At 40.9% G+C, this 24,996-nt stretch overlaps 1 protein-coding gene across 1 annotated transcript in view; it reads right to left on the bottom strand.

The window, feature by feature from the left end:
• Window positions 1–24,996, bottom strand: part of CFAP47 (cilia and flagella associated protein 47) — a 286,241-nt gene that overhangs the window by 220,225 nt on the left and 41,020 nt on the right. The window contains exons 12-20 of the mRNA XM_008174468.4: window positions 23,571–23,760; window positions 23,390–23,486; window positions 17,983–18,199; window positions 16,190–16,434; window positions 15,229–15,359; window positions 13,322–13,444; window positions 10,880–11,011; window positions 5,391–5,468; window positions 4,683–4,827 (exon numbers count right to left, since the gene is read on the bottom strand). Of these exons, the coding sequence (XP_008172690.4) occupies window positions 4,683–4,827; window positions 5,391–5,468; window positions 10,880–11,011; window positions 13,322–13,444; window positions 15,229–15,359; window positions 16,190–16,434; window positions 17,983–18,199; window positions 23,390–23,486; window positions 23,571–23,760 (1,358 nt within the window). The remainder of the gene's footprint in view (window positions 1–4,682; window positions 4,828–5,390; window positions 5,469–10,879; window positions 11,012–13,321; window positions 13,445–15,228; window positions 15,360–16,189; window positions 16,435–17,982; window positions 18,200–23,389; window positions 23,487–23,570; window positions 23,761–24,996) is intronic.

Raw genomic sequence — 24,996 nt, 5'->3', positions numbered from 1 at the left:
AGGGCTGAGCCAAAGGGTTGTGGTGCGTGGGGGGGGGGGGAGGTGAGGCAGGGGATGAGGGGCTCAGGGCTGGGGCAGAGGATAGGGGTGAGGGCACTGAGGTGGGGCCAGGGATGAGAGTGCTCTGGGGCTACAGCGGGATTTCTCGCTCTCTCCCCCTCTCCCTGAGGGGAGAGGCGTCTCTCCCCGCTGCAGCGGCTCGGGCCATGGGATAGGCGCCCCTCCCCCAGCTGCGGCAGGTCCAGGCCGGGACTGGGTTGGGACTGCATTCGGGCTGCCCCTCCCCCGGCCAAGGCTGTGTTAGGGCCGCCCCCTCCCGGCCGCCGCAGCTGTCCGGTCGGGGATGTGTTGGGGCTGCCCTACCCCCAGCCACCGTAGCAGGTCCAGCTGGGGCTGCATTGGGGGTGCCCCTCCCCCAGCTGCCACCATGGCTGGGCGAGTTCCCTGAGTGCCTGCGCGGCACTAAATAGGCTGCTGCACGGCCACGCAGCTTACAGGGAACTTAGGTCACCATTAACCCATTCTCTTCTGATCACCGATATGCAAGCACACTATCAGAGAGCCTCCTGGATTTGCAATGGGATTGGTGAGCTGTTCAAACTTCCTGTAACGTGCAGGGCAGGCAGAAAAGTTTTCCCACAGTGCACCACAGTCCTAGAGCTAGAGCGGCCACAATTTGGGGGGCACTAAGGACTCTGGAATATCATTACTTTGACTTGGGTCTGTGCACAAAGCCTAAGATTTCAACTTTGGGGGGGGTAAGGGAGGGGGGAGTCTTAACATAGGATTTAAATGCAACGTAGACATCCAAGACCAGGGTTTCCTAACAGGAGTCAATGCCCCACTAACCCGGGCTTACATTGCAGTGTAGACATACCCTGAAACACTGCAGTGGTACAGCTGTAATGCTACAGCTGTGCCACTGCAACGTTTCTAGTGAAAACACAGCCTGACTTACTTTGCCACAGCAACCACCCAATAGAAATCCTGTTTAACATTTCCGCAATGCACAAATGAAAAACAAAACAAAATACAAATGATTGAAATATTTGAAAACCAAAACTTAAGTGAGCATTCATTTGGGGGGAAAAAATTATTTTCTTTGTATTCACAGAAAAGTCTTTTAAAGGAAAAAATATCTTGTGAAAATGTTTCTTGCTCATGCCAAATGTCTTTCTTTGGAAAAAATGAAGGGGAAACAATCAAACATTAGATTTTGGCTCTCCTGTAATCATCATTTTTTAAAAATAATTCTGCTATCTAGATAAACACAACACACAATAAAGAGGGAAGAAAACAAGGATAGATAAGAAAGAAAATGCTGTCTTTCTGTTGTTACTTCATTCACATTCTGTGGGTAAGATACATAAACAGGTTGGTCAAAACAGGTTGCATTAGTCTCCGGATCCTGGTGCACTTCCCCCCATCTGAGGAAACAACATCTGGGATCTGACTTGCATGCTGTGGTCTTCTCCCACTGGTTCTCCTTCATGCTGGAATAAGCCTGCTTACTCTCGCTTAGCCTGCCATGCTCTTTATGGCAATAATACAATGGAATTAAATCAATCCCAAAACTGGCAAAGTTTTGAATAGATTAGACAGAAGATAGAAAGACAGGAGAATGAATAGAAAGTATAGTAGAGTTAAATTATACACTATGAAAGCGGTAGAAGGAATGCTATACTTGGCATTGTAGAAGTTACTGAGACCCAGTAGTCCTCATAGCAATAACATGACATATTTGATGTTCTTAGAAACTGTCTTTCTGCTTTGCCAATGCTCCATTTATGGCCTGGATGCACAGAAAAGTCACCACAAAATCAAAAGTCATGTTTGCATTGTTGGTGATAGGAGGTCCTGAAAAGCTCTGTGCTTTTCCCACAACATGACCAGAAGGGACAGATAATTAGTCAATACTTTCACAAAGGTCCAAATCAAGACGGTTGCAGGACTATTAACAGTGGCAACTCCTTCCTTTTCAAGAAACTGTTAATCTATTTGTATGTCAATTTTTAACCTCATATGCATTCTGAGATATTATATTACCACCTTCATAAAAAGTCTACAAGATTCAATTTACGTGGTTTTTCTTTGGCTCCATTCTGTGCATTCTTCCAATAAAAGTTTTATGAAACTACCTGATTTGGGTTAAAATGACCCTTTTAAAGCCTTAAATAGCACAGGTTTCAACATAACTTTTCAAAGACATCTCATGAGAGAGTATTTAATTTTTAATTAATTAATTTAATTAATGGAGCTATCCCATCTCCTAGAACTGGAAGGGACCTTGAAAGGTCATCGAGTTCAGCCCCCTGCCTTCACTAGCAGGACCAAGTACTGATTTTTGCCCCAGAGCCCCAAGTGGCCCCCTTAAGAATTGAACTCACAACCCTGGGTTTAGCAGGCCAATGCTCAAAGCACTGAGCTATCCCTCCCCCCAACTTGCCAGCCAACTTGCCACCTCAAGAACAGAACTCTGCAACTCTGGGCCTGTGAAGGGTGGGTGACTGAGTGAGAATGCACTGTGATGAAATCTTCCAGAAGCAGAATTCTGGTAAATTCTCCCTTCTTTCATGGGTACCATCTGCCAGGATTCTCACCCTGGGATAGTGAGTAGCTCTAGACCAGGGGTGGCCAACCTGTGGCTCCGGAGCCACATTCGGCTCTTCAGAAGTTAATATGCAGCTCCTTGTATAGGCACCAACTCTGGGGCTGGAGCTACAGGCGCCAACTTTCCAGTGTGCCAGGAGGTGCTCACTGCTCAACCCCTGGCTCTGCCACAGGCCCTGCCCCCACTGCACCCCTTCCCACCCCCTCTCCTGAGCCTGCCATGCCCTTGCTCCTCCCCCACCCTCCCAGAGCCTCCTGCATGCCACAAAACAGCTGATCAGGAGGTGTTGGGAGGGAGAGGGAGGCACTGATTGGTGGGGCAGCCGGTAGGCAGGAGGCGCTGGGAGCGGGGGGAGCTGCTGACATATTACTGTGGCTCTTTGGCAATGTACATTGGTAAATTCTGGCTCCTTCTCAGGATCAGGTTGGCCACCCCTGCTCTAGACAGTGTTATGAGCTGGGTTAAATCTTGTTAATGGTTGAGTTAAAACTTCACTGAAAATTATGCATCAGTGTGCCCTTCCTTTAAGAAAGTTGTAAGAGATAGTTAAGGGGGCCACATGTAAAAACAAGGCATAATGGAGTCTGCAACATAATGGAGTCAGAAACTACCAATATGTGGGTGGAGGATTCCACTGGGTATTGTTCTGATCATATGAGTGGAAAAAGCCTAGCTGGGGAAGGGAGGCAGACAAGAAACAGACATAGATTGATGATTGGCTTTCATTCTGCCACCAGCATATAAGCACTGTGTGACCCTAGATGAGCCTAGAGGAAGATTCTTCTGGGTCTGATGCTGGCTAAAGAAGCTTTGAGCTGTAAGCAAAGACGCTACCCACTGTTTCTTGGTTCCTCTTGCATTCAGAGAAGCAGGACTTTGTACATTCCTTAGAAATCAACAAGAACCCATCAAAGAAAATACCAGACTTTGTCAATTTCTAGTCCCAACTGGAATATCCCCAGGACCCCAAACTTGTTGCCCCAAGTGGCTAGTCAATATGTCTCAAAAGAAAATGAGCCATGACAGTACACAACAGAGAACGTACCAACAACAGGTCAGAAACTGACAAGTAACTTGAATACTCCTTCCTAAATCCACCTACACAGTAGGGATAAGATACCACCTTAAGTTTTTGGAAGCACACTGAAAGACGCATGATCAAAAGCTAAAACTTTTAAAATCTGGCCAACTTAAATAAAGGCATCCAAAAGAGAAAATAAAAAAATCTAGAAGACAAAAAAGAGTATGGACTCCCTTGCTTCAGAAATAGGTTTTGCAGAACTGAAACAACAAAGCTGGATTTCTCCCTAAAGGAGAAACATTAATGCTTTGTAAACATCCATGTGAACAGCTACCATATGGCTGTCTTGACTGCAAATTCCCCTGCCACTAACAGAAGTTGCTCTGCCCTAATGAGCATAAGCAAAGGCAATACACAACTGCAGGTGTGCCAGCCAACTCATAGCCGAGACAGGTACAACAGACATCCACTAAAAGTAAAACACAGTCTCTTTCATGACAATATTACCGTAGAAATTAGTATTAAAACACAGTTCTGGGATATTGCTAAAGTCTTAAATTTAAGCCAAGTACAAACTCAGATAATTATTCATTTTGTGAGAAAAAACCTCAACTGGATAGGTATAAGGTTGAAAAGTTAGCACGATGCTAGAAATCCATTTTCATATTAAGAGGGAATCAAGATCAGGACTATAACATAACCTTATTTTATGCTTGTTAAAAAAATAACTTGGCTTATAACTTAGATTTTTGACACTTCCCTAGCATTATCTCCAATGCATTTGTATCATTTCTGTGGAACACAGTCTTGTATTGTATATAAAAAGTAGTCCAGGCAAGGTAAAACTAATGTCATTTTACAGGAATAGTATCATCTCTTAATTTATATTAAAAGCTAAGAAATAGCAACTACTTTACACTATGCCTTTAAACTTTCTATACAATAGTGACTCAGTAAGATTTTTATACAAGAAGAACTTCAGCTTGGATTTCTTTTACTGCTATCATATTTTTCTATTAATTACAATTCTGAAATAACAAAAGAAAGTACCTGACTGGTCTCTGAAGTTCAGTGTAAAGTCTTTATATTTGGATAAATCAAACTCCACCCTTGCACGTGCTACTCCTTTATTCTGAAGCAAAAAGGGAATTCCTTGGGTGGAACCAGCATAAACACCATGGAAGTTAAAAGATTCCTGTTAAGTTTAAAAAAAAAAAAACAATGTAAGAGCATTATAAGGTCATATGTATACCTGGAGAGTACTTTAAAAATACTGCAGTTCAGAGATCCATAAGTTTTCCTACATTAACTGGAAGTCTCGGTTCACCAACTGCCTATCCAGCTCCTTTATTGGCCCTAGGTCTTTTGTGGATGCCAAAGACCACAGTTTTGGAACCACTGCTATAATCCCATTGATTGTACCACTAGTGAAATTTTTCAAATGGGAGTATCATTTTTCAATTAATTAATTTCATTCTATTTCCCCTCTTCTCCTTCCTTCATCATTGTCTAAACGCATAGTATGTAAAGGTTACAATTAAATCCCTCAGCTGCCACAGGTATATTTAATTTTTAATCTCTCTTCACATTCTCCTCAGTCACTTCGCGTGAAATAATTTATAGAAAAATAAACTGAAAAAATGTGAATAACTAAGGAAGGAAAATTCTGACACCTGACTATAAGAGTAATAATTAAATAAAACTACAAATCTTACCTAGAACTAATAATTAGTGTAATAAAAGATACCTTATACTTACTACACTAATGCCTATTTCAGGGGCCTCTACAGATCCACCAATCCTAAATTCCAATACTTTTCCATGGCGGATGGCTACCTAGTTGAAAGAAAAGTAAAATTGTCAACTTTGTAATTATTACATTACTTTTCCATTACAACTGTTCCATTATATTATGTACTGTATAGTAAATGACCATTTTAAATAAGACAGCTTTAAATAACAGACAACAGAAAAAGACAGCCATGGAATTCTACTGCATAGGTTCCCATGAAAAGAACTTCCCCACGTTCTAAAGTTATTTTGCTATGAAAATAATATAATGAAGTCTAAAAATGCTGTATTGATTTCTATAATATACACATGCAATCATTCCAGTGGGTTATAGAATCACTGGGTAAAAGTAGCAGCTCTGTTGGATACCAAGCAGGATAACGATAGCCACTACTGAAGGAGGGAACCAAATTGAAGAAAAGAGCAGCTCTTTGCAGCCAGGAGAGAGAGCAATACAGGAGGGAGAACACAGTTGTTTTCTATGGCAGGTGGGAGCTGAGTGGAGGAAATCTGTCCAGTGTGAGTAGGAACCGGTAGGTAGGTTTCTTGGGACAAACCATGATGGAAAGAAACAGGTATTACAGCTAGGTCAGGAGAAGTGCTGCAGCTACCTCAGGAAGTAGCAGAAGTGAAAAGGAGTGAGTGGATGTTGGGTTTAGTAGTATGGTGTTAGGGAACAACAGCAAGTGGAGAAAACAGTAGTGAGATCAGAAGGTGTGGCCATGTCTGGGTACATGACAGCATCCATTAAAAATTATCTGAATTTTTTTCTTGATGCAAGATGAATCCAGCAAACTTATCAGTCTACTGTACAAATCAAATCCAGATCAGGTATGTGTTGCATCCATAATCTCAAATCAACCTTTATAATGAAGCACTCTCAGAACTCAGTTTCCTTGCGATGCATATAAACAGGAGACAAATAATCTAAACACTCTTCAGTAGTCTAAGCCCTGTCACTCTAGAGAACATGAGAGTAGACGTAAGAACTGAGCCCAGTGCTCCAGTCTCCCACCACAGAATACAAATCACTTCCACTGTTTTCTGTGTGACTTACTTGTACCCTGTGCTTGGAGAATAGAGCCTTGAAATATAAAGTACTATTTCCAGGCCACAGGTGTAGCCCAAGCAGTTATTTTTTGCACTAAATGAAATGAAGCAAACTAATTTACTGACTGAAAGTTTCTATCCTAAAACATATCCTTTATTAGTCTCTTTATTAAAAAGAGTTTATTCACCTAAACCATGAAAATAAATTATAATCAAACCAAGTGATCACTGTAAGTGGTAGACCTCAATATTGATGCAAAACTGATTATTAATAAAATTATCATAGTTTATTCTTATGACGTTGGTTCAATACAAATTTGCCTGGGCCTTTAATGAATTTAGGAAATACGAACAAGGTTTTGAAAAAACACACAATGCTTAGAGAAATAACAGTTTTGTGTTTTCAGTTGATTATTTAATTATATGAAATGTTCATGCTATAGAGATTCCTAAGAAAAGTTCATTCAAATAGTGACAGGCTCCCAAAATGTCAAAGGAAGATAACACATTTAGAGGTTTATTGACTCAGTGGTTCATACAGACTTTGAAATGCAACTTTTAGAATGTCTATCTCCATTTTAACTTTCTAGACTATCGTGTTGTATGCATTGTTTTTAAGGATGTAGAAAAGTATTGGTTATTATGCTTTTCTATAAAATATAATAGATGCTTTTAAGTGCCAGTTGTAAATGTACTGCAAATGGCAGATCTTATACCTAAGAACCATTGGGTCAAAATGGCCAGAATACCAGCAAGATTGCCTGATCAAAGTCCAAACCACATCCCTCTAGTATGAGGCAGAATCTGGCACAGAGATTAATTTTATCCCAAGCAACAGATTTTATAAGAATATTTAGGGATACATTGTGTTCTCAAAAGCCAAGAAAGTGGGTCTTTCCCCCTTCCCTTTTCAAAGACAATGCCTACGTTTTAAAACCCTAAGAAAGAATTACAGAAATATTAAAAATATTTTCTTTTAGAGGTAATCTAAAGTCTTCATTCTTCAAATGTAAAGGAGAACATTTATGGTTGAGAAATGATTTGTACAAGGCCTTTTCTACCTTCTGAATTCATGTTGCTGCTTAAAGATGAAAACCCTTTGTTCCTTAAATGCATCAATAAGTTTCTTTTGTGATGTTAATCTGCATCTAAATGCAAGCCTCATAATAACTTTCTAATGTCATTGTAATGAGTATAGGAGATGTTTTATGTACAAATACAGCAAGGTCATTTGATGCTATATCTAGTTACTAATAGAATGCAACACGAGTATAAAATATTGATAAGAAAATTAGTTAACTGGCTATGCTTAAGCAATTTATTTACTAAACTCAGAAAGACATGAGGTACTTCTCCAAAGCCTGCTAAGAAGAGACAATGCCGTCTCGGATGGCTATTTAAATTTAAAGTCACTGTCCTTAAGAATTAAGGTTAAAAAGATTACTTTGAGAGCTGAAAGACTATATACAATATAAGGTTTTTTTAGATTTATTTCAAACAAAATTTCATCTCCTATGAAACCTGGACAGCACTGAAGGAAAATATCAAAACATGGACTAAGTCAAACGAATTAAAACTGTAAGGGCATGTCTACACTAGAGCCCTAAGTTGACCTATGTTAGGTTGACTTACAGACACTGCAGTAATTACTGCGGTGGCTGATGTCCACACTACCCTCCTACAGTTGGCGGTATGCGTCCTCACCAGGAGTGCTTCCACCAACTGAACAGAGTCACTGTGGAGAGCTGAGAGCCAGGGCTCTCACATCCGTGGAGTTCCCTTCCAGAAGCCCAGCTGCCCCCTCCTCCTCCCCCCCACTCCACTGGGCTCTTGGCTCACTGCTCCCAGCTGGGAGCAGCCACCTGGGCTTCTCAGCTCCCTGATCGGGGAGTCTCCGGGCAGCAGCCTGGCTGGGAGTGGGAAGCCGGGGGCAGACCAGTTCTAACTGCCTGGCTTTCTTCTCAATTTCATGGCTGGAGCCATGAAATTGACAAGATAGCCAACAGCTGATGTAAGGAATGCAGTGTCTACACAGACACTGTGGCCCTATAATAAAATAATAATAATAATGGAGATATGCCTATCTCATAGAACTGGAAAGGACCCCGAAAGGTCATCGAGTCCAGCCCCCTGCCTTCACTAGCAGGACCAAGTACTGATTTTTGCCCCAGATCCCTAAGTGGCCCCTTCAAGGATTGATCTCACAACCCTGGGTTTAGCAGGCCAATGCTCAAACCACTGAGCTATCCCTCCCCCCGTAACTACACAGACATAAGCCCTATGCCCCTCATGGAGGAGGAGTTCTGATGTCAGTGTAGTAGAGCACTTACATTGGTGTGACAAGGCCATAGTGCATACACTGACAATTAGATCAACATAAGCTGCCTTACATTGACCTAACTGGGTACAACAGACCAGGCCTAACTTTCAAGTTATAAGAATTTCCTGCCACAAAGGTAAAGGCAGTATAACCATCAAGTTGAGGAAAAATTAGAACTCTATTGCCTATGTAGTAACATATTGCATATGTACAGCTGAAACTGCAAACAAGGCAATCCCATTAAGGTGTTGAGCCAATGAAAGGGCACAACAGTTGATATTATTCCAGTAAGGTTATGGAAGGAAAGACTATAGACTGGAAAGGAAAGACTGTGCTGCTGGTTACGCAGTTCAAAATCTTCTCCCATCCTTCATCTTTGCAGCACTCACCACTGCTCATCCTGTTCATCTACACAAACAAGCAACTAACAATGGTAACTTTCAGAGAACAGAAAGGAACATGAAGCAACATCAAGAAGCAGCAGCCTTTCAGTTCAGCACGAGTCCATCAGCATCATGGGTGACATGAAACTTGCCAAAGCACAGCCAAGGAATTATATTTAAATTGTTCTTGTAATGATTTTATGAAATAATGAAAGACCATTGCAACTTAAGATACTAATTGAGCATATTAATAAGACTTATTACTAGGATTATCAGATCTTGTTAAACATAAGATGGTGGATTGTGTATACCTGGAAAGGAAACAAACTCATCTGGATAAACAGAGAGAAATAGTGGGATTTAATTCAGATTTAAGATTCTTGATATTCATTAACTGCCTATCTCAAGACAGCTCCTTGAATGGCTTCTTTTAAGTAACTGATTTAAACTCTTTGGTTTCACAGGATTTAAGATTACTCTTCTTTGCTCATTTAGAAACTGTTTAGGTTATCCAGGATATAACAAATCTTCAATTAAATTCTTCTGCCCACTTATAAACTGTTTTAGTTATCTATGATACTAGTGACTCCTGTTTTAGTTTAATTTTTGGAGTGAGGTATCCTCCAAGAGTAGATCCACTATCAAAAATGTAATCTCTGTTAAAAGCTCTCCACAGAGAGAAATACAGAAGAGATTGTAACTAACAAACCATAAACAATGGTTACTTGTTTCATTTTGTTTTTTCTTTCTTTAATAAAGTAATTATAATTAATAACTGATTATTTGTCTTGTCTTTAATCACAGCATCCTGTACAGAAAGGCAGAGAACACTATGTTATTAAAAAAGAGTGGAAGTCACATCCCAGAACTGGGATTAAGAGAGACAATTATTAAGATTGGTCTACCATTTCTTGTTTTGCTAAACTATAAATTCTAATAGTTTTTCAAATAAAATCACTTGGCACACAATAACTTGAAACACCCCTTTGGAAAGATAGATAAATTCATGCTCAAAGGCTATTTATCATCAATCTCCCACCCACGTCCTAAGACTAAATCAATCAGATGTGAAGCTTTTAAGTATTTCCTCTAATTGTCATTATTTTGAATCCTTTCAAAAAACCCATTTATATGGTGGATGGTTTGTCTTTGATAAAACATTTGATTCTATTCCAACAAAAAAAACTTTCAAAAAGGAACACTCCTCACATCCATATGTATTCATAACAAACTCATCACCTCAAATACAGTATACTTTTTTGAATACAAAATAATAAGATAATGTTTAAAAATTGCTTTTTAAGAAAAATATACAACAGATATTCATTTTGAAAAACTGCAGTACCAAATCATCAGCATTTTTAGGAAAAAAATACATTATGTTGGATTAAAACAACGAGGAGTCTGGTGGCACCTTAAAGACTAACAGATTTATTTGGGCATAAGCTTTCGTGGGTAAAAAAAACCCACTTCGTCAGAGGCATGGAGTGGGGTTTTTTTTACCGACGAAAGCTTATGCCCAAATAAATCTGTTAGTCTTTAAAGTGCCACCGGATTCCTCATTGTTTTTGTGGATACAAACTAACAAGGCCACCCCTTTGATTATGTTGGACTGGATTAATGGAGAGCAAGATAAATAGATAGGCATGCATGTACACACCCACTTAACGAGATAATACACAAATGTTTAGATTTTTTAATACCTCCACTCTGGTATCAAATTTCATTACTGCATTGGGGGTGAAGTCAATTTTGAGATCAGCGTGGCCTCCAACAGGTACTACCCCCTGAGAAGGAGTGATAGTCATTCCAGGAAGGGGGTTCAAATCAAGAACCTTCAAATACAAATAATCATTATAAAACATTGATAGTGCTGTAAATGTACACTTTTACAGAATCTGGGAAAGACATTTCCTGTCCGGAAGAGTTTACAATTTAGTTAATGTAACAATCAGACTATGAGATTAACCAGGGTCTAAAAGTTAGGACAAAATTTTCAGTTAGGCATCTAAATCCATATGTAGACACCTAAATAAATGATTTTATTTTCAGAAGTGCAGAACTGCCAGATCTTATTGTGCAATTAACTTTTGCAACCCAGCTTTGAAAATTTGGGCCTTGATTTTGTTCTTTATGAGCACTCCTGAACATTAGAAAATTATGATTTAGTACAACTCCAGAAAGATCCAATACAGCATCTTCTCCAATGGTAGATACAAGCTGAGTGAAAATTATCTGCAAGTTATTCACAGTAGAAATGTGGACAAGACTCCTGCAAAGGGAAGTTTATCTATCCAGTCATTTCTACTTAACTTCTCAGAGGCCATGTAAGCCTAAGAACTTTCCTTATTTTTAATAAGCACAGTGTTGCAATAACAAGCATATTATCCTACACTCAAATGTGGTCAGGAGGGCCTGGGCTAATACAGACAGCACGATTAATGAAAGCAAGCTAAAAATAGTACAAGGAAGAGAAACTAGTCAAGTAGTCCCATGAACCCCTAAAGAGGGTAGGATTCTAAAGAGGATAACTATATTTTGTACAATAAAAATTAAAACTACCTAAAGGGGGGAAAATCAATTAGTATACCATAGAGAACACATCTAATAACTGAGAACACAAACTCTAATAAGATACGAAAAACTCTCCAAAACAAGGGAAAAAAACCTGTACAGCAGCATAATTCAGTTCACCTTAGGGCTACCATATGTCCGGATTTCCCCAGACATGTCCGGCTTTTCGGTCTATAAATAGCTGTCCGGGGGGGATTTTTAAAAATCTAAAAATGTCCAGGATTTCCCCCCGGTTGGCTATTTATAGATAGAAAAGCGGCGGCCAAGCGCCGCTGGGGACCCAAAGCCCCTTCCCGGCTCCCCCCATCCACTGCAGCCTTACCACGCTGTCCGGCCAGCAGCTGTCTTCCCCCTCCTCCCCTCCCCTGAATGCTCCGCCCCCTGCTCCTCCCCATCCCCTGCTTCCCGCGAATCAGATCTTCGCGGGAAGTCTGAAAAGAAGCAGGGGCAAGCGGGAGGCAGCAGCAGGTAAGCTGGGGCGGAGGCGCGAGGAGGAGAGCTCCGGAGAGGCGCGGCCCTGGCCGAGCGGCGCCCGGCTGCCCCAGCGGCTCCGGCCCAGCTCGGGCCCCAGCACCCGCAGCCCGGACCCGGCTCGGGCCCCAGCAGCGCCAGCCCGGCTCGGGCCCCAGCACCCCCGGCCCAGACCTGGCCCAGTCCGGGCCCCAGCACCCCCAGCCTGGACCCGGCCCGGGCCCCAGCACCCCCGGCCTGGACCCGGCCCGGCTCGGGCCCCAGCACCCCCGGCCTGGACCCGGCCCGGCTCGGGCCCCAGCAGCGCCGGCCGAGCACCTCCGGCCCGGCTCCAAGCCCCACAACCCCGGCCGGAGCATAGCCCGATTCCTGGGCTCTTTAAAGCCGGCCCTGGTCAGGGGACAGGGAAGGGGGGTTGGATGGGTCGGGAGTTTGGGGGGGGGGCTGTCAGGGGGGCAAGGATGTGGAGATTGGTTGGGACAGCCAGGGACAGGGAGCGGGGGGGTTAGATGGGTCTGGGGGGGCTATCAGGGGGGCAGGGGTGTGGAGATTGGTTGGGACAGTCAGGGACAGGGAGCAGGAGGGATTAGATGGGTCTGGGGGGGCTGTCAGGGGGCAGGGGTGTGGAGAGGGGTCGAGGCAGGCAGGTAGCAGAGGGGGTTGGATGGGTCAGGAGTTCTGGGGGTCCTGTCGGGGGCAGGGAGCAGTTGGATAGGGCATGGGAGTCCCCGGGGGTCTGTTTGGGGATGGGGGTGTGAATATGGGGTGGGGGTGTGGATAAGGGTCAGGGCAGTCAGGGGACAGGTAGGGTCGTAGGGCATTCTCAGGAGGGGGCAGTCAGGGGACAAGAAGCAGGACGGCTTAGATAAGCAGTGGGGTCCTAGAGGGCCATTAGTGGCAGGGGTCCCAGGAGGGTGCAGTCAGGAGACAAGGAGCGGGGGGGGGGGGAGGTTGGGGGTTTTGAGGGGGGCAATCAGGGGGTGGGAAGTGGGAGGGAGTGGATGGGGTGGGGCAGGGGTGGGGCTAGAGCGGGGCTCATCCCCCCCCCCCCCCCCCGTGTCCTCTTTTTTGCTTGTGGAAATATGGTAACCATAGTTCACCTGGAAGTATGCATGATTGTGTCCTGTGTTTTGAAGAATGGCTGTTTTGCACGTAGTTAATCCTAGAGGAGCATGATTGAAAGGTATCCTTTGTTCCATAAACTGAATACTGGTGGGTCCAAGCTAACAACAATGAAGGGAAGAAAGCAAACATAACATATCACGGAGTGTAAATAAATAATTCAACGTAGCTTAATTTTCTTTTGTTTTCACAATAAGCCAGACAATAGTGGAGATGCATAAATTAATCAGTGAAGTAGAATGTAAAGGGGAACCAACATTTATCTACTTTTTGCCAAACCACCTAGATCAAAAAGTAAACCTCTATCAAGATAACAAAATGTGTTTTATTTCCCTTTGAAAATTAATACTTTTGCTGTATTACTGTACTTCTGTTTAAGTTTTGCATGGCTATCAAATTCAGGTATGAAGTTTTTGCAAAAGCTGATATTTTGAGCAATTTTTTAATGCAGTGCACAGATAATTATGTGAACAAAAATAAATTATGATCCCGCTTACCCGCTAAATTGTTTGCTTGGTGGCTTGGTCAAAAACAGCACAGCTCATGTGTTCCCTCTCCTCACTTTGTTTGACAGACAAGATGACACGATCTAATCCACAGTCCTGGATACCCTCCACCACAGCTCCTCTGTTTCTGTAGGTTGATCTCTGATCTGACAGAAATCTGTAAACCTATGGTTCCTCCTCACCTGGAAAGTGAAGTGGTGGGTGGCTGTGCTATACTGATGCAGCATCTTAGGGTATGTCTACATAGCAAAGAAAAACCCACAGCTGGCCTGTGCCAGCTGACACAGGCTCGCAGGGCTCGGACTGCAGAGCTATTTCACTGCTGTGTAGACTTCTGGGCCGGGGCTGGAGCCTGAGCTCTGGGACCCTCCCACCTCACAAGATCCTGGAGCCTGGGCTCCAGCCTGAGCCCAGACATCTACACAGCAATGAAACAACTCCACAGCCTGAGCTCTGCAAGTCCGAGTTGGCTGGCATGGGCAACTGCGAGTGTCAGTTGCTGTGTAGAAGAAATCAGCAGGTGAGTGGGATAAGAATTGTTTTTCTAGGCCTCAGTATGCTACAGCCAGGACTGGCTCTAGGCACCAGCAAACCAAGCACGTGCTTGGGGCAGCACAATTTCAGGGGCGGCACTCCAGGCGCTCTTGGAGGTTCCCCCCCCCCCGCTCCCCCCTGCATCTCCCTTCGGCAGTTGTGCTCTCGGAGGTTTTGGGTTTTTTTGCTTGGGGTGGCAAAAAACCTAGAGCCAGCCCTGGCTACAGCACAGACCATGTTGTAATGAACGGTACCAATTCATCTGCCCAAACAGTGGCAGGAAAAAGACATTCCAAGATGACTAAGAAAAAGGGAGCCTCTGGAAAATGTAATGTGAGGATGCGTCTTATTGGCTATCGTTCTTAGAGAAAGAATTCCTCATTGGAGCATGAATCTAAGAGTTCTACTGGTGAAGGCACCATCAAACCACCTCTAAAAATTCACCCAGCAGCACAGATTTCATCTGAGTTAGACTTTTCATAGACCCTTTATTGACCCAGGAAGCAGAGACTGTCCCCTTCTGGAGCGGCCACCACTTCTAATTCAGCAAGGATTACTAGCAGTTCTGTAAACCTCCCAGATACGCGATCTGATGTATTTAGGTACAACAGACCTTTCCTTTCCTTTCCCAGAACTATGTTTGCAGAAAATTGTGAACTGTGATTAGGTTTCAGAACCAGGGAGGAGCAGGAACCCTGGTCTGTGCTGTGGAAGAATGAGCCACAGAATTTCTACTATTTTGATCAATGTATACGATACAGAACATGTGAGGTTAAAATAAATTTAAATCAAGAAAATGTTGATAAAAACCAAAAATGTGCAAAACCATTTGGGTTAAATATTACCTTTGCAAGGCATTTTAGCTTAAGTGTGTTTCCCTGATGTACACACAGATTGAATTCTCCTGTATCTGGAGAGCAGAAACCTGGATGCCAAACCACTTCACACTCCAGGTCTTTGTATGCTTCTACAATACCTAGATAAATATGTATAAATATGTAAATATTCACAATTCTGGAAAATTTTTGAAGTTTCCTGTATCTGACCGGTTCACATTACTAGCGACATCTAGCCTGATTTACAAAGGTGCTGAGTAATATACTTAGCTAGTTTAAATTAAACCTTGCTTCAAAGTTCTCATAACAACTGCATAACCCAGTTTATCAATATACTTCAACAGAACGTATCCACAATTTATCAGTCTTTGAACATGTGAATCACACTCCTGTGCTATTTAAAAAGGAGGGTATTTTTAAATAAATAAAATAAATCACCAAAAGTGATGTAAATCCATCCCCAAATTATTGTTTTTATTTGGATATTATTTTTCCAATTCTCAAATTTATATCCGCTTTATATCCACGGATTCGATGTACAGTATAGGATTTTCTTTATCACTTCTTATCCTAAATGGTTGCATAGTATTGCTGTGTACTATTAAATAGTTGCCTCGTTCCACTCTCGTGGTCAGCAGCTTAAACTCTTGAGCTCAGAGCAGAGCTGCTGTGAAGAGCTGTTTACTGTGGCACAGAAACAGCAGGATGGGGCCGTGGTGCATGTCCAGAGCTTATATAAGCAAATTAGTCTGGGCACCAAAAATTCAGAATTTTACTTGCTTTTATGGCCTTTGTGGTCTGATCATAGTTCTGACTTCCAGTAGTATTAATGCAAACCTTAAAAATAACATTTGACTGTGTCAAATAAACATTGACATTTGATGTCAGCCATCTTTAAGATAATAATAAAATGTGGTGTGCATGCATTTGTTTGCATGTTGCTTAAAACAGCTTTCAAAACATACTATACCTTTGGCTGGCCGTATAGAAAATGCTATTCCTTTATCTGTGACTATAGGTTTCCAACTGAATTCAGCAAGATAGTTTCTGCGATTGCATAATCTGACCGTTGTTCTAAAGCTTGTTTCCACAAGGAAACCAGGGGTTGGATTTAGAATCAGCTCCCTTGCAGATAGCTCAAGAGCAACTGGCACTGCTTTTGCAACTACCAGCACATGCCCAGTATGTTTGTTGTTTATTGTGTAAGTGAAAGACCTGTAATATAGAAAACGTATGATCCAATAAATGTTATGTATACTAAAATATTCAGCAATACAGTTACATTAAATATAGTCATTAGGAACAAAATACCCAGTGAAAATATTGCATACATTAGGCATACTCAGTTAAAAGGATTACAAAAATTTGCTATTTGTAATTGTTTTGCTCTTTACAGTATGCTAGGGACCATAGCATTAACAAAACATGTGTTTCTATAGCTTTGATTCATTAAAATGTAATGGTCAAATATATTGTCACTTCTCTGCTGAGCGTTATCAGATACTAGGGCCTTGCAGGTCAACTTCATGTTAGAGAAGAAACCAGTGACCCGGACTCAGGTTATTTTCTTAGTGTACAGTAGAACCTCAGAGTTACAAACACTTCCGGAATGGAGGTTGTTCATAACTCTGAACAAAACGTTATGGTTGTTCTTTCAAAAGTTTACAACTGAACCTGGACTTAATACAGTTTGAAACTTGACTAAGCAGAATAAAAACGCTGCTTTTAACCATCTTAATTTAAATGAAACAAGCACAGAAACAGTTTCCTTTCCTTGTCAAATTTTTTTTTTTAATTCTTTGCCTTTGTTTTTTTAGTAGGTTACGTTTAACACAGCACTGTCCTGTATTTGCTTTTCTTAGTGTCTCTGCTACTGCCTGATCGCGTACTTCCAGTTCCAAATGAGGTATGTGGTTGACTGGTCAGTTCGTACTTCTGGTGTTCGGACTCTAAGGTTCTACTGTAAGTGGTTAATTTACAAAATGTACACAAGACCTGTTTCCCTAAACAGAAGTGGTTACTAACTGCACACAGACAATGCCCTCTTGCAGAAACCTCAGCTAAAGCATCACTGCTTTTTCACCAAGAAGCATTTGTCTTGAACCTCTGTATCTCTGACTCTCCTGTAATCTCACACCTCAACAAAACACTGAGTGAAAATCTGGATCCACTGAAGTCAACGGAGCCAGTATTTCATCCACTATTCCTTGTTCCTATCTTCGCTCTGGGCTTTTTACACTGGAAATCTTTTACCCCCAAACTGCTCACCTACAACAACACTGCCTTAAAGGATGGCCTGGGTGTCTATCTTCCTTCTGTGCATGCACATGAATATTTGACTCAACCTCCTTAGCAACTGTATGGGTATGGTTAGAGTTCCATTTTGAGATATCACATACACTAGAAAAGGTTTTCCAGTACAGCTATATCAGCAAGCCCTTCTAGTGTAGACAGCTTATACTGGCAATATTCCCAAATGAAATAAGCTATAATGGCAAAAGCACTTTTTTGCCAGTATAACTGTGTCTACACTTTTGCCAGTAAAAAAAAAAAAAAAAATCTCATCCCTAATTAACATGATTACAGTGGCAAAAGTTTTAAGTGTAAAACTAGGTTTTGTGTTTACATAACAACTAATAACATGCAAAACATCAGCACTTGCATTATAATAATATTTAGTTTAAACTAGCTATGTGAAAAGTGTGTACATTTCTTTGCCACCTAGGTTAATACCTAAATCAAGAGGCAAATAAATAGCCTTACTTCTGAAATTTCCCCAAGGTATTAGTCTCAAATACTACTGGAATGTAAGTCTTCGAAAGAGGTGGCAACACATGGGACAATGGACTAGTCTGCTGTAGCTCTTCACTTTCAATTTCTACTTGTATCCAGACGTGCACAGGCAGATTATTGATGATATGCATTTTTCTCGTAGATGCAGAGTGCACACAAACTTCACCAAAGTCTATAGTGGAGGGACCTAGAATATATAACGTTAAATCTTTATAGTTAAAAGTTAACAAAAACAGCTAAGGAAGCGTAATCAAAATTGGTAGTTTAGTTCTAGGTAACCTATATCACTATCCTACATTTTGGTTCATCAAATTACAGAAGGGTGAAAAATAAATAAAACTACAGTAGTAGAGACAGATTCAAACCAAAACCTAGGATTAAATACCACTCACCCTGGATGCGGGCAGTTGTGTGGTTCAAAATGCTGTTCTACACTCTACATCTTAATTCCACTTCTCTACAACAGTAAGATAAATATTGTAGGAAGTAAAGGTATATGTAAAATATCATTATTGTGTCAAAGAACCACTAATGATAATTTATTAAAATGTAATTGTTTGCATTAAACATGCATTATAACAGTCAATGAGAAATTTAGTAATAGTTTCTACATATCAATGATCTTTTAAAGAAATGATACCTGATGAACCATCGCCTTTTAGGCAAGATATTGATCCAGACTCCTTGTTAAATGGATAATGTAAACTTTTCAAATCACATTTCAAGAAGTCTCTTTGTTAATTTATTCAGCTTAATTAATGACAGAACAAATGCATTAGCCAAAAAAAAAGTTTGTTTCTCCATTTATGCAATTTGTTACTTCTCAGTCCAAAACTACAGAAACAGAGGAGAATATTGGGCCATGGCTTTTAGGCGCAACTCCCTAATGAAACCAATCATTTGATAGAGCATGAAGTAGTGTTGCTAATGATTTGGCTATCATAGCATTCACATGCATGAGTGTGATCACATTTATGAACCATGCTCAAAGGCAATGTGTGCTTTTTTACTTTCCAGTACTTAAAACAACTGAATGATTTCATCACCTTATCTATGAATATTTACAGAAAAGCTGTTAAGTAATAAATTAATTTAAAACATTGAGCATAAAAAATGATGCGAATAAAGTTTCTGGTTATATTTTTTCAGCTTTAATTTTACACTATATACTTAAACCTCATCTATGAGTAACTGCTTCCCTCTCAAACTCAAACATCTGGGCTCTTGTCATATCCTTACAGATACAACAACCCGTTGAAACCCAATTCCATCTCTCCCCGGGACCACCGACGGCTTCACTATTTTCAATTCCACACCTCATACATATACACAATATCTGCAAATTATATCCCACTTCCCAGCCTTCCTATTACGTCTCAATTCATAGGTATGTTTGTTTGTTTGTTTTAATAAAAAGAGGGGCCGTAATAATCCCCTAATCTGACCTCTTGCATAACACAGGCCATAGAATATCACCCAGTAATTACTGGGTCAAGCCCAATGACTTTGGATTGAACTAGACCATATATTTTAGAAACACGTCAATCTTCATTTAAAGACTTCAAGTGATGGAGAATCCATAACATCACCTGATAAATTTTTCCAATGGTTAATTATTTTTGCTGTTAAAAATGTGCGTCAAATTCCAGCCACTAGATCTTGCTCTGCCTTTGTCTGCTAGGTTAAAGAGCCCTCTAGTACCAAATCTCTTCTCTCCATGTAGATATTAATATACTGTGATCAAGTCAGCTCTTAACCATCTCTTTGATAAACTAATAGATTTAGCTTCTTAACTTGTTGCTCCTTTTTGAACTTTATCCAATTTTTCAATATTCTTTAAAAAAAAAAAAAGTGTAGATACCAGAAATGGAATGGACACAGTAACTGTTTCACCAATGCTGTATGGTAAGGTAATACCATCTCCAGACTCCTACTTGATAGTCTTGCTTATACATCCAAGAATCACATTAGCCCTTTTAGTCACCACTTTTCACTGGGAGCTCTTGTTCAATTAGTTATCCACCATAACTCCTAAGTCTTTTTCAGAGTCACTGCTTTTGAGGATACAGTCCCCCAATCACACAAGTATGGCCTCTGTTCTTTGTACCCAGATGTATGATCTTGCATTTGGTTGCATTAAGATGCAAGTGTGACAGCATTCGGGGTTGCAATCCAGAAAAGTAAGGTGTGTCATCACTTGCCCTGTAACCCTGGGTGCTTCACAGTGCTTTGCTGTAGCAGCTTCCAACTTGGGATGCTCACAACCAGCCTACAAGCATGCAGGTCACATCCTGAGTGCCTGTGTACTAGACAGAGCTAGTTTAGCAGCTCTGACTCCAGCAGCCTATCTACAGCTTCGCAGCACCACTCTGGCTTCCACCAGTCCTGGTTACTATTTGATAGGTGACCCCAACATACTCCTGGTCCTGAATTTTCCGAAAACCCTGTGCTCTGCAATGTTCAGCCCTCTCCTACAGGCTTCAGAGAAATAATAAGGTTTGCTTGTTCCTCTAAAGACACAAAAGAACTTCATAGCTTATTAACTTAACTGGGGTAAACCCACCCTTCCATTTAAACACAGCACTGCTTTGGTTTATAGTACAAAAATAGAACTAATTTATTAACAATAGGACATAAGTTAGGAGATGCCAAGTAAAAGGAATAAAGTTAGAAAGGGTTACAAGCAAATAAAAGTGAAAACACACATCTGAAGTCTAAAACTTAATCTAGCAAGGTGAGGCTTTGTTTAAGATGGTTATTCTCACCTATATTCAGTTCCCAGAAACTTCAACCTGCCCTCTTGAGTGAAGGGCCCATCTTTCTCAGCTTGCAAGAGCTCTGTTCCCTTGTGTCTTTCTAGTGATGGATGCCAAAGATGGCTTCTGTCTTCTCTTATAATCTTCCAAAGTTCAATTAACTTGATTCAAGAGGCAGGATGCCTCATGCTATCCTTCCCTTCCTGGGGGCTTCCCATCTCCCTGTATGGGAATGGGGCTTCCACTATTTTGATTCCACCATGCTTAATTTACATAAGAGATAGCTGTCTTCTCTATTTACCTCTTGTCTGGGAAGGAACTTGTTTCTCCCTGTCTGGCCTCAGACTTCAAAATATAATATTATTAAGTACCCATTTTTCCTCGTATAGTGTTCATACATTTCACAATGATATTAATCATCAGTGTGTCATTAGCTTTCAGAAAAAACCTCACTCTGTACACTCTTATAATACTGTAATATTATATGCAATCAGATGATTTAATTGCTTATCACTTGATGTTTAGACCCCTTGTCTTTCTAGACCAGTAAATTTTTTAATGGATTTTTCTGATGGTTACTCCCCAAATAAAAGTTTATTCAAGCTGTGAGGAAGGCAACGTGAAGTCTGGTGCTGAATGAAGCTCCATACTTTCTTCCCCCACTTGTTAGCTTAATAGCTTTGTTTACCTAGTATGTAAAAATGGACCATCTTTGTCTTAGACTGAAGATTGGTCTGGTCAGAGAATCACATACATATTCCTTTATCTAAGGCAGACCTGTTTACCAACAGCACTTGACATACCTGATTTAAACACATTTTAGTCATGATTCTAGCATATATCCACAACTCTAAATACCCACCACATACATACATCATGCAAGATATTAATGATCAGTGAATTATTAGTTTTCAATTGATACCTCACAAGGCACATTTTGTAGAAAGATTACAATAGTTTGTAGGATGTGAATACAGCAGTTCATAGTGTCATAACATGTAATTTGTGCCCAGTTTACCAAGTGATCCAAATCATTCTATGTAAATGACCTGCCTTTTTCCTCATTTCCCACTCTACCAATCTTTGTGTCCTCTGAAAACTTTACCAGTCATGGGGTACTAAGTCAAATGTCTCATGGAAGTCTACAAAGTTATCTATACCAAACAAACTTGTAATCTCATACAAAAAAACAATATTGTTTGTTTGACAAGACATATTTTACATATTCCAAATGTACGATGAACCTGCATAAAACCTGAAATTCTCACTCTACCTACTAGCCACCCAGTATCGGTAGCATAGCCAAGGTGGAGCAGGGCAGCAACCACTCCCCCACTGAGCATCTTGGCGCCTTTTTAATTATTACTCACCCGGCAGCACTCCGGGTCTTCGGTGGCGGGACCTTCACTCACTCCGGGTGTCTTCGGCAGCATTGAAGGAAATGCCACCAAAGACCTGCGGAGTGAGTGAAGGTCCCACCGCCAAGGTGCCACTGAAGACCCGGAGCGCCGCCAGGTGAGTAAAAGCACCGCCCCATCAGTAAAAGCGCCACAGTGGGTGGCGCCTTTTTTTTTTTTTTGGATGCTCCCTGTTCCCTCCACCTGGCTACGCCACTGCCCAGTATGTCATGATTTCCTCACATCCTACATGGTTAGATCGTCATGAAGTATAGGGAGCAGCTTTCCTTTTACTACATGGAATAAACCGCCAAAGTGAATTTTACTTGGTACGTTCCATGAGTTTGCCGCTAATGCTACCGATGCCAGACCTCTTACGTTAGCCACATAGCTGGAATTCCATGAGTAGCTGCAGTGCCTGAAGATTAACCTCTAGGTAGCAGGAGGTCTCATTTGTTGAGGAGCTGTACAACAACAATAAAACCCAAGGGGCTGCAGGTGGGGAGAGTGAAAGTCAAGCAGTCACAAGGGAAGTTTGCACACCCAAAGACTACCTTCCCCTTTACACATAAATGTGCAGGCCCAGTTTGAGTTATTCCATCCTCAAATAATGGTGGAGGTTTTTATCTATGAGGCTGTATTAGTTTTCAGGAAAACAACGTTTTATGGACTATACATATTTACAATGCAATCAGAGAAATATTTATGGTACCAAGTCTCATTAGTAGAAGTGTTCCATTCAGGTTTCCAAATACAGGTTCTTCTTTGTCACACCACACCATACTGAAATTTGGTCTAAAAAGGTTTTTAAGACATCACCCTTCTCCATTGTGATATCACTATACTTCCCGCCCAGAATCCTCTCCTTTGAAGACAACCATAGACAGGGTACTTCTATTGATATTAATGCTTCTCCACATATTATGCAACATCAGGGCTTCAGAGAATGAATGACCTATATTCATCACACCTGTGGTATGACTCACTTTAGCTACTTTGCAAAGGGAGACATAAACAAGTTCTTCCAAATCTAAGTGTTCTGCACCTCTATACTGTCCGCAGAGGTGCAGGACTGATGACCAAGCACTAGCATGAATATTAAAGCCAACTTTTCATGAAACACATACTATTTAAGGCAAATAATTACGCTGTACAGATTATATTACTATAATAAATACATTTATGCCAGCCAAATGAAATGATGTAACCTCGGTGATATCTTACCAATGAGTATCTGATATAGCTGCTTTGGTGTCAAAGTTATATTACAATCTTCCTTCTCTTGTGGAGAAGATGGTACAGCATTAAGCCCGTCATAAACCTGTGGAAAACCCCAACAAATGCTTTATCAATTATTCTCAGCGTTATGTTTTTCTTTTATTTAATGTAAATATGCCTAACTTACTTCTTTGGCTAAGGATTCAGATTCAATTGCTGCCAGCTTCCGACTACTTAGCAGGCAGTCCTCATTTAAAGGAGTTGTTTCTAGTTTCGGCTTCTCCTTGTGTAAATCTGTCATTGTGATCTTTGGTGACCTGAGCCCCGAAGCTGGTTTTAGGCCTATGTTCACAGGATTGTTAAGACTGTTATATTTCCTTTAGAAAAACAAAAAGGTTAAAGTCCAAATTTCTAGAAACCTAACAAATGTTCCATGTTATGCATATAAAAATTAACTACCATTTTAAAATATTTCAAGTAGTTCTTTGGATTAGCATATTTCTCTAGAGAAAAAATCCTCAATTGTGTCAAATACTTTGAGCAATCCTACTATAGTGTCTGAGTCACAAACTGTCATTTACTCTATGTTTGTACAGTGCCTAGAACAATGGGGCCTAACCTGGATTGTGAACATTTAGGTGCTATTGCAATATAAATGTTAAATTACATCCAAAATCTAAGAATGTTACGGTTGCAAAGTCAAGAACTCAAAAGTTAGGAAATGCCAAACTAGTGAAGTGTTCACTAATTCTGCCACCCAAGGCCTAATTTTTCCAGATATTTTGGCTTTTTACTGCACTTCATATGTTCAAAGCACAGCTAATCGACTTCAGTTGCAGTCACAAGAACTCGGAACTCCTTCAAATCTGGCCACAGGTGTCTTATGTTGGACATCCAGAAAACGTTCAATGCAACTGATGACCAACTGTGAACTTTTTGGCTTAAGTGACTTTCCCAGCATCACATAGGAACTGTGGATAGAATCCAGTTCTCCAGGGCAGCATTCAACTTTAACCAGGAGACCATCCTTTCTCTTCCTGCAATTCCCTACTCGTTCACTAGACACCTTCCAACTTCTGCAACAAATGAAACAAGGGTTCTACAGCCAACAGCCTCATCCATTACACAACGATGATTAATTCCCAGAGAACTCTCCATCATGTACGCTGACTGAGGCAGAGGTCCTGTGGTAAAAATTGTAGGTGATCATGTAAATAAATACTGTATTATGGTGTCTACACATAAGGGGACTGAATTACGGTTGCAGAAGCAAACTTCTGCATTTCTTAACTTTTTACTGATTGACTTTGTAACATTCATATGTTTTAAAATAGATTTTTGTTTGTTTTTTTAACATTATTTCCTAAATTTTCTTTAGAGAACAAACTGAAAAAAACAGAAATTCTATTATGTGGAAACATACTGACCCCCAAATTGGGTTTGAACCTTTAGATTCACAGCACAGATCTCTTTCATTTGAGTTAACCAAATACCTGGTACCAATAGTAAGCTGTTATCCTCTATGTGAACAAGCCATCACAGGGAATGAGACACACACTTTGCCAGTGGGTTTCACAGCTATTTGCTGATGAAGAATATAGAAACTCCTGGGT

The sequence above is a fragment of the Chrysemys picta genome, chromosome 1 (assembly GCF_011386835.1).
Source record: "Chrysemys picta bellii isolate R12L10 chromosome 1, ASM1138683v2, whole genome shotgun sequence".
Taxonomy (NCBI): Eukaryota; Metazoa; Chordata; order Testudines; family Emydidae; genus Chrysemys; species Chrysemys picta.
This window is presented reverse-complemented; position numbering and strand designations above follow the sequence as displayed.